The sequence below is a fragment of the Malania oleifera genome, chromosome 7 (assembly GCF_029873635.1).
Source record: "Malania oleifera isolate guangnan ecotype guangnan chromosome 7, ASM2987363v1, whole genome shotgun sequence".
NCBI lineage: Eukaryota > Viridiplantae > Streptophyta > Magnoliopsida > Santalales > Ximeniaceae > Malania > Malania oleifera.
The window spans coordinates 57,855,436-57,866,147 of NC_080423.1; the positions used below are offsets into that span (position 1 = coordinate 57,855,436).

The 10,712-nt window shown below is 37.6% G+C and overlaps 1 protein-coding gene across 1 annotated transcript; it reads right to left on the bottom strand.

Annotated features, from left to right (window-relative positions):
• Positions 1-1,796: 1,796 nt before the first annotated feature.
• LOC131159445 (coatomer subunit alpha-1) lies at positions 1,797-7,897 on the bottom strand. Its single transcript, XM_058114359.1, has 4 exons — positions 7,603-7,897; positions 7,178-7,421; positions 6,001-6,495; positions 1,797-5,136 (listed from the first exon to the last, which is right to left on the bottom strand). Exons 2-4 carry the CDS (start codon positions 7,383-7,385, stop codon positions 2,186-2,188), a joined length of 3,654 nt encoding a protein of 1,217 aa, XP_057970342.1. The 5' UTR covers positions 7,386-7,421; positions 7,603-7,897; the 3' UTR covers positions 1,797-2,185.
• Positions 7,898-10,712: the final 2,815 nt, after the last annotated feature.

Consider the following 10,712-nt stretch of genomic DNA (forward strand, 5'->3'; position numbering starts at 1 on the left):
TTTCTTATAGGCAGTGTCAACCAGATGAAGATTTTATTGCATGCGAATGACTCAAATAAAGTCAAAGTTTAGGAATACCATGAAAGTTGAATCTTACCCAAAAAAGAGGGTCTTATAGCTAGACTTAAATGACTTTTTCTATTATTTGGTTCGTTAAATGAGAGTTGAATTATTTAAGATGTAATTTTTGGTTTCCACGTGCTGATTCTAGATTCGTAAAATCACGACAATAATAATTCTTTCCATCTTTATATCCATTTTTGGCATTTTTCAGAAAGTATTTTTTATAACAAAGACTAATAGAAATACCCAATTAAAGAGGAAAATACAGTTAAAGTACCATTAAAAAAATAAGGAGTATTAGCTAGTATGACAATAGGAATTCAAAATAAAAACGTGTCTATCAAAGCAAAATATAATTTGATTGGGGAATGAAATTGAATGAGAATGAGATAGGATAGAATATAAGTTGAAATTTTTGAATATGAGAACCATCCCTCCTATGCTCTCACTAGGTTTTCCCCATGACCCCTTGAACTCCCTTGAACTAAACATGTTACAAATGCTTTTAAAAAATAAAAGTAGCATTAAAAGCCATTACAGCTGTTTATTACAAAAATACTTTCTATCAACAAAATTTGCACGGCATATGCATAACTAATAATTTTTTTTGTGAATGAAATTGCCCTTATAAAGGTAAAGAAAATTATAATTAATGACTTTTTTTCAAATAGTGTAATGGTAAAGCTTATTCATGACATATGTTAAGCACGTCCGTTTTCTTATGGAATGCTGCTATATATATATTACTACTTATCAACTTGCCATAACAAAAAATTAATACAAATTCAACTATAGATTTACCAATTCCCTAGATAACGTTAAAAAATTTATGCAAACATGGAAGGTTCTAATAGTCACATAACAAAAATGCTATTACTCTCAACAATAAAATAAACTCCCAATAATTTTCTCAGCTCAACTCATTAAAATATCAAAATGTATAAAACATCCAAAACTAAAACCAAATGACACAAAACAAAAAGCCTCCATGCAATATATACATATATATTTCTGCAAAACCCCCACTCCCCCCACTAAATCAAAGAAGATTCTAGGATTTTGAAATGCAAGGTAAAGTAGTTTTTTATCTAAAAAGATCAATATATTTTGTCTATTTTTTTAATAACACTTGGTACACTAAAATGAAATGAACTGAGAAGGAATGGAAAGAAAATTTATATGAAAAATTTGTCATATTTGAAAGACTGATTTTTTCTATTCTATATCATTCTTATCTACCAAACAGATCATTAATCAACAGACTTCAAATATTGTTTCAGATAAATATTATTTTAATATAAACACACAAACGTGATATATTGATTCGGCCAACTAGAAAGTACAGAACTCATCAAGACAGCATTTTTCAGGGAGCAGATCGAAGATATGCCAGTGCTCCTCCACCAATGCCACTTGCTCCACTAATATGCTACTTGCCCATGCTACTGCTAGTACTAATGCCACTATAATGGCTAACTAAGGCTATGACCTTCCAAGTAAACAAATTTACTAATAATATTACAACTGCCCTGCTTCTATTACCGCCTTGCTTGTTGCTCGCTCAATAAATGGGGAAAAAACTACTCCCACCATAGTCACCATCCCCCCAACCCCGGAGCGTGGTGCGTAGTGTAAGGGAGAGATTCAAAGTTCCCAAAGGAAAAGAATTGAATAAAAGGATTTTGGAGTGAAAGGATCTGGGCTAAAACCAAAATAAAATCATCACAGCAAAATAATGAAAAAGGAAAATCGTCCTTCACTGCCAAGCAATAGAAACCCTGAACTCATTACAGATGCAAGCAAACCAAATGGCATTGCATACATTGACACGTATTCTATCTCACCTATGACCATCAGCTAATTTAACAAGGCCCTTGGCCATTCTTGTATATGAACAACTAACAAGAATAGCCTGTCAAAATTCTTAGGTTGTTTATTACCTTGAAAATCATAATCAACTAAATAAAACAGCAGGGGTAAAGGAAGCCAAATGACAGAAACAATTCATTGGAAACTTCTTTCATGTATCTTACCTTCGCCTGCAGGGATGAATGAATCATCAAGACTAGCTCCACTGCCAGAAGGATTTGAGTTTTAAAATGCCCCTTGCTCAGCAGCTTGATCATCTTACTTGGGATGGGGAACATAGCAATCCCGAAGCATCTGACCCAACAACCGAAAGATCACAAACAGTACAGAGCTTCCCTTCCTGGCTCGGAACAAACCGGGAACTACAGTATGGACATGAGACATCCTTCTGTCCTCGGTATATCGGCACATATGTCGCCCCACAAACAACAAATGGATTTCTGAAATCATAGTTCAGCTGCAAGACATCATTCATGTTCCTCTCAGCTGCCTGCAGCACTTGCCTGGCTGTCTTTGCTTGATTTTCAATCGTGGGGTTAGTTTCAAGGAGTCTTCTAGCAAAATTAGCAGCTGTAGCAAGGTTCTTTGCTTTGTAGCAAACAGTCATTGCATTTAACAATGCTAGCCTCAAGTGAGGCAGTTGGAGGTTACAGTGGGTAAAATAGGCCGCAAGTTCTTGCTGGCGCAATGGATTGTCCTTTATTTCCCTCCTCTTAAGCTCCATTTGCAGACCCAAAACATATTCTTTAACTATAACAATCAATTCCTTAACTTCATCAACCTCCCTTCTTGAATCAACCACAATCAAAGGAATGGTGTGGAGGATACTGAGAAAGATTCGAAGGGCCTCAGTAAATTTCCCTGCTGTTGTGGCCTTGTAGCCAGCCTTAAGCTTTTCTTCTAACTGAGAAAAATTAAATACTAGTGCAGGCGGGCCCCGTACATTAGGGCTAGCAGACTCATTCCATCCCCGTTCAACTGCCAATGACATTACTGGAGCAGATGAAAATGCACGAAGATAGGTATGGCTGCCAGAGTGAAGATCAAGAAACATTGGCCTCAAGGGAGCAAAATTCTTAATCCCCAGTTGTCGGCCCAGCAATCGCATCGCAGTATCAAAATTACCAGCTGCAGCATGTTCAGCAGGAATGGATGATCTCTGGATCCAAATCTGGCTTACAGGCATGCCAGGAGTTGGTGCCACAAAAACAGAAGTGTGCGCATTAACAGAAGCCCTTGGAGTATCAGCCTCAGGGGGAAGCCCCAAATCCTCAAGGTCCCATCCTCCTCCATCATTTTCTTCAGCCACTTCCTCATCCTCCAAAGCCACTCCAATTTCTCCATTCGGTAAACCATCCACATCAACCATATCCAGTTCTTCACCCCAATCGCCATCAACAGCCTCTTCGTCTTCTTCAGTGGCACCCCTGCCAATGTTATCCAGACCACCCTCAAATATACCTTTCATGACTCTCAAAAGGGGCCAATCTCCACCAGACATAATGGGCATTGGGGGCATCAGCAGATATGGCACTTTCCCCTCTGGCAAAGTGGGAACATTATCCCCCAACTCATCGGCTAAACGTTCAGAAGCATCCTGTAGCCCATGCACTGAAGCAGTAATGTAAGCAAGCGACAAATGGCCGGAACTCTCCAAAATCTTAACACGCTCTTTGACATCGCCCAAATATAGGGCATTATGAAACTGCCCCATAACATCGTTCTTTACTTCAGCAATTTTCAGCATTTTGGACAGTTTCTCAACATTCCCCGTTATGAGATACAGAAAAGAAAGCCTCTCAAAATTTTTTGTCCGCTGGTAGGCATATTCCACAATACCTGCATTGCCTTGGCGAAGGGCCTCCACCCCCAATCTATACCAGTAATCTTTTTCATCAATTTCCTTTGCTGAAGCAACTGCAATTTGGATATTGCCACTCTCAAGCGCCAAATTAAACCTTGTTCTCTCGTCTTTCACAAAATGAAGCGCAACTTCTGGGAAACCCTTTTGTTGCAAGTATGCAATCATTGCCTGCCCACAAAGCTGTGAGTTCCTGATCATGCTCATAACATGATCATACTTCTTCTTCATTAAAGACAGCTTAAAAATATATTCTGTTGAATCAATGACTATAGCCCTGTTCTTTCCATCTCGATCCAAGCAGAATATTTTGTTTCCACTAACTTTTGTAATATATATTGGGACATCAAGGGTTTTTATGATCCCTCCATCCCCATTGGGAAGGCAATACTTGATGTGGTTAAGTGTAGTGTAGATGAAAACCCCATTGTCATCCCAAGCTCCACTCTTGACGCGGATCGTCTCATGAAGCGTGCATTGATGCACAAGTTTCTTGCTAGCAATAATAATAGCATGTTTGTTGAGCAAGGCAACACTCTCCATGTCGTTTGACCAAACAACATACTTGACAAAAGGAGTTTGGAGATCACCAAGTACAATCCTCTGCTGAAGATCAAATATAACTACCCTATCCTCTGCCCGACACAGCAAATTACCCGTTCCCGCATAGAATATTGCATCAGCAGCAATAGGAAGACCACTCTTCTTCACAATCTCATTTTTAAGGTTCTTGACTAATACTTGGTTGTTGCTTTTGTCAAGCACAGCAAACCTATTACGGGCAATGAAAACAGCAGAACCTCCAGGACCTCTTTTCGCCTCTTGCCCAGAATCACCCCTACCAATGCTGTCTCTAGGCACAACATAGAGTTCATAAGTTCCACCATCGACGTCAGAACAGATAAGAACAGCATTTTCAGTAGGACTGTATGAAAGGGTCCTTGGACCTTGATTTAGGCTGGTGGATCCAGGCCTTCGAATTGGAATCACTTGTGTCTCTCTTTGAGTTGAAAACTCATAAAACTTCAAAAAGCGATCTTTGGCATAAAACATAGAATCACCACTCACAGAAAAGGCAGGTCGTTCTCTCTCCAATTTAAAGACAATCATGCCACTATCATGACCAGCAGCGAGCAGATTCATCTCAGGGTGTGATGCAAGGATCCAGAATCGATCATGCTCTCGACGAAAAGTTTGAACACCAGTGCGCTTGGTTACGTCCCACACGCGAATACTCTTGTCCTCTGAATTAGAAACAATAATGTCCTGTTTGGCATGGAACATAACGCACGACACGTTATTCATGTGCCCCCTCAAAGTGTCCACTTCCCAAGCCTTTGTTTCTGGAATCAAGCATATATAACCTCAATGGTTAGATTATCTCTAAAAGTAAAAAAATAAAATAAAAGTTTCACATTTTTTTGGCTGCCCAAGTAGCATGTATTTGAGACTCACCGAAAAAATAATCATAACCAATGTTTTAGAAGGCTCAATAGAGGCTAGCCTCAAGGCAGAGCATGCCTAAAATGCCTTAAGGTCAATCTAAAACACCAAATCCCAAAAAATCTAACACATTACATACCGATGCCTATGCATTTTATGCAAAAGGCACGCTTTTGCGCCTCTTTAGTTGAGGTCGCATTTTGGGTGTGCGATTCCCAAGTTTGATTTGACTAGAAAATTTTAAAGGAATGTCATGATATGAGTTGCTTTCTAAAACTCTTGAATCTCAATCTTTCAAAAATAATTGAAAGTTGTACCTTAGATCTTGAAAATAATTGAACTTTTTGTAATGTTATAGCTACCACTTGCCATGGTTTATGTAATGAATTCACGCTAGCAATTTTTCAACGGTCAACTAGTAGTATGCAAATTATATTTGATTTTTTTTCATTAAATTTGTGTTTTTCTTATTTTTTTAGTTTATTTTTAAAATATATGCAATTTTTTTACATATTTTTATCTAAAAAATAATATAGGCTTACATCTCAACACCTTAAAGCTTACACCTCGCCTTGTGTCTTGCCTTTTAAACAATTGATCATAACTTTTTCAAATCCAAATAGTATTCCATTGAACAGGTCAATGATTACATAGACTGGAACTGACAGGCCCAAATTTATGCATTTCCCAAAAAAACCTTTAATGACCACTGCAGATACAGAAGAATTAAAACAAAAATAAAAGACAGGTTTGAAGCCAGTTACCATTCATACGCCAGAGTTTCACTTGGCGATCGTCTGCTCCTGAGACTATAAGAGGCAAAGTGGGATGAAAGGCTGCCCAGTTGACTCCACGATCATGACCTTCTAAGACATACTTAACTACTGCATCAACGCCACCAAAAAGATCTGTGTTCATCTGAGTCAGCCGCAGCATGTCATCTGCAGGGGACACCGTCTTCTTCCTCAGGGCACCAATATCCCAAACACGAACTGTCTGATCTAAGGAAGCAGACACAACAAGATCTTCTTTGGGATGGAATGAGGCACACATTACATAATGATTGTGGCCAGTCAACACAGAAATGCATGTCCGTGATTGCCAGTTCCATATGCGAATGGTCTGGTCATCACTGGCGCTCACAATCCAAGGGTATTCGTGGTGAAACTGCACAGTGCGGATGTAATCTAGATGTCCAAGAAGGGTAAATAGACACCTATGCATCTTGTAATTCCAAACTTTGATCTTGTAATCATCTCCTGCAAAAGCAAACAATTTTTATCACACATACTGCCAGCAGAACCCTCCAGAAAAGAAACAGAATCCACAATATACTGCAAACATAGTATGCCTTTAAACAAGATTCTAAATTTCTGAATTTCTTTCCAATGCCAACCAACTAAAAATTTTCAGTTTTTGCATATTAACTCTGCACCTTTTACCAGGATACAGACTTAACATTATAAAACTATAATTCAGATGTGAGGGATCGGGGATCACAGTTTAACCATACAACAGATGTATAATTGCTAACATAAGGCTTACCTGCATTGTGAACTCAGAAAGCTGTGGGATCAAGCATGCAAAATACAGTTAACTAAGATTGATGCATTCAGAGAATACAGCAAATCCAGTAAGCCCAAAGCAATTAGTGGGCCTAGTTAAGGTGAATTTTTCATTATCCATAAATCAAACTAACATTAAACATGAACTTCTAATGTTAACTTCTTTTCGTCAACTTTCTAGCAACCAATCGGCAGGCATTGCCTAGATCTATGCAGCCCAACAATAGCTGATCTAAAGAAAGCATAATTTGCTGATATCAGGACTTCAACGCCAGCGAGAACACATTGCAAACAACAAATTGCCAATCAATTATTCAATAGACATATGTCAAAAGCTCCTCATACTAAACGCGCATTGACAGACATGATTCAATACCTCCAGAGACAAATAGCGGCTGAGATTTGTGGAAATGAACACCGCGCACGGGTCCATCGTGCTCATCGAACCTGTCGATAAGAGTCCCCATTCGGTAATCCCATAGCTGGATCACACCGCTGTGAAGACTCGCGAGGATCCACGGCCTCTTACTGTGGAAACTCAGTCCCTTCACCCTATTACTCTTTGTCTCGAACTTCGTCAACATCTTGCTCCTCAATCAAACAATCTCGAACCTCCGCACCTAATCAAGGCATTACCAATCACCACAGAATCCGTTGTACCATGTCAAAACGAACGGTTCAGAAATTACATCAATTCATCACCACACCAAAAAATTAAAAAACTACTGACACAAAAAAAAGACAGATATCTGCAAAGATGAAAACTTTTGAATTGGTTGACTGAAGATTCGCAGCTCATACCACAGATCTGACCACCAAAAGGAGGCGTTTACAGGGATTCACTACAGCATCTGCAACGATCAGCACAGAGAGAGAGACTCGCAGATCAGGAGCCCCGAGGAGAGAGGAAATGAGGGTTTTCGCTTCTCTCGCAGATCTGGTCTCTACGAGTGCTGCATCAATTTTTAGAGAGAGAAAGAGAAGATAGAAGAATGAGAGAAATAAAAAGGGATTTTTTTTATTTCCTCGAAAAGGTTATGTAGCCTTAATAGAATTGCTTTCGTTGCTCCGTCGCTGTGACAGACGGCAAATGCATGTGTAAAATAATTATATATATATATATATATACATATATAAGCTGTACACCTATTATATAATTTTTCCTGCCCAAAAAATTGCATTTAAAATTTTAATCAAGGTTAATCAACGACGGCTAGGTGTTAGTCTGCTGTTTGGACGGCCGAGATGGTCTCTGCCGCCTAATCATGCAGTCAAGAGACTTTTACTCGTTAAGCGACACCAGCAGCTCATTTTAACCCAAAATTTTTGGTTTCCCTCTCTGGTTTTTCTCCCATCCAATCATATATTTTCAGTTGCAAAAGTGCAAATATTTTTATCTTTTCTTAAAACTAGTGTGATGGACGGGTTATTCTTTCAGTGAACATTATTTATAACTTTGTTAGTATGATTATTAAATTTTAAAATTTTAAACAAAATTAAATTGATTATGACCATAACTATTTTTTGTGCCTCAAAATTCATAATATAGATATTGTTAAAATAATTTATCTATCTATGAAAAGGTATTTGCATAGCTATTTTAGGAAGGGTCGAATTTCGATTCATTTAGTTAATGTCAAACTGCAAAGATGGTAAGGTGAAAGGTTGATGAAAATTTATAGTCACCGGTAAAATGTACAAGTCAAAAAATGAACTCTTGAGGTTATGAGTCGCTGGGAGATATCTCTAATGCTTAAACCAATGAACAAATATAAAGAATTGAAAGGAAAAAGTTTTAGAGAGGAGTAAGAGTTTCGAGTTTTATGAAGAATCAAAAGGAAAAAGCTTTAGAGAGGAGTGAGAGCTCTAAGTTTTTTTTGTGTGTAACTACCTCATGGAGAAGAATTCTTCCTTCCCTTTTATAGTGCTTTCTACACGGGGCTTGTCTTTATTAGAAGATGTAATTGTTTCTCACATGTGGGAATCTCATTCTTAACTAAGTTGAGCTACTCTTCCATGTCAGCTACACGTGGTCGAGCTGAGTTGCTTACCGCGTCACCTACATATAGTCGAGCTGAGTTGCTTCCCACATTGTCTGCACGTGGTCGAGTTTAGTTGTTCCTCCACATCCCCTACATATGGTTGAATTGAGTTGCTCCTCCACATGACCTGCATGTGGCTTAGATGACCTACTCCTCTACATGACCTCCACTAGCCGAGCTAACCTGCTCCCTATATGAGCTATATGTGGCTAAGCTAACTTCCTCCTACTTACTTTTTATCTTAATGGGGTATCAAACCTAACAAGTGTTCCTCTCCTCCACTTGGAATAGGAGCAGTTCGAAGAAGGGCCAACCTAAACTCTCTAAACAGCATCTTTTTGGGGTCTAATTTTATATTTTTCCAAATATTTAATTTCTTTAGGTAGGTTTTGTTTTCCTATGGGTAAGACATTTATGAGATGCCTTTTAGGTTCCCAAGGATTAGGTGTTCACAAAACCTCTTTTAAACTTTTGATGGGCTTTTGTCATACTTCTCTTTGGCTTATGTCCCACTCTCCATAGGGTTTTTACTGCCATTTTTCCTCGCCAAAACTACTAGACCATCTATATATGTCTTCTCCACTTTTTGTTCCTCACTTTGTCTTCATTCTCCAATCTGTTTTCCTTCTTAAGAGATCCATCATTGAAGTTGTTATCTCTTAGCATTTTCCATCATCATTTTCATCATCGTTGATATTTACATGTATTTTTTCCATTTTTAAGGTTTCCTTATGCTCTCAGATGAGCCATAAAGTGATAACCTATCTAGAGTTTATCTTAAGTTGAGTTTTGTTGAGCTGGGCAAAAACTTGACTCACTCTAAAAGCCTTAGAGAATAACTCCTAAGAATAAGAGTGTCACCAAGTAGTATTAAGGGAGTCCCTACATCATTTTCACAAAAGAACGGTTTTTTTAGGTTCCAAATTTAACTATTATAAAAAAAATAAAGGAGACCTAATTCTACTACTATTCATCATACTATTTAAAATGAAAATTGGCTCTTAGGCATATCTGAAAATGATTTGTTCTTATAAAATGGTAAAATGAATACTAATTAAACTAAAGAAAATTTAAATGAAGCATTGTATTGAACTCAATTTAGAAGTGGAAAACAATTATGTAACAATTAAAATTTATGCCCCAATGCACTTTGACACTAACATTACTCTTTCCCATAAATTGGAGGAGTTTGCGGACGCATGTTCAATGAAGTATGGTCATCTTTTCTTCGAGGAGCTAAACCACAATCATCAACAATATCTAATACAACTATTCTCAATAATACAAAGAAAATTATAATGATTATACTCTAAAGGACATTTTATCAAACACCTTTGGTGTAACAAAATAGAATTATGCTCCAATGCACCTTGGTACTAACATTACCCTTTTTCCATAAATTGGAGGAGTTTATGGATGTGTGTTAAATGAATCATGGTTATCTTTGCTTCGAGGAGCTAACCATAATCATCAACATCATCTACTCCACCTAATTCCAACAATAAACAACAAGGAAATAATGTTTACGCTCTAGGGTGCATTTTTTCAAGCACCTTGTGTGTGCTTTGAAACTTAGCTAGGTTCCATTCTCTTTGAATTTCAAAATAGCCCATAAACACAAATTAAATCAGCAAATTACATAAAAACAAATGCACAAGATTAATCCAACAATGCTTAAAACAAAATTCAACAATGGTCACAAGCATAATCTAAGGACAATTAAAAAACAAATTGCAGAAAATTAAACCAACAATTTAAGAGTTGCAAAATTAAATGAAACACAGATTGGGTTCGGATTTAGCCATGTTCTTAATTCTGAACCCAAATTAAAAATCAAAATTAGAGAAAGCAATATGCTAACTCACTCTA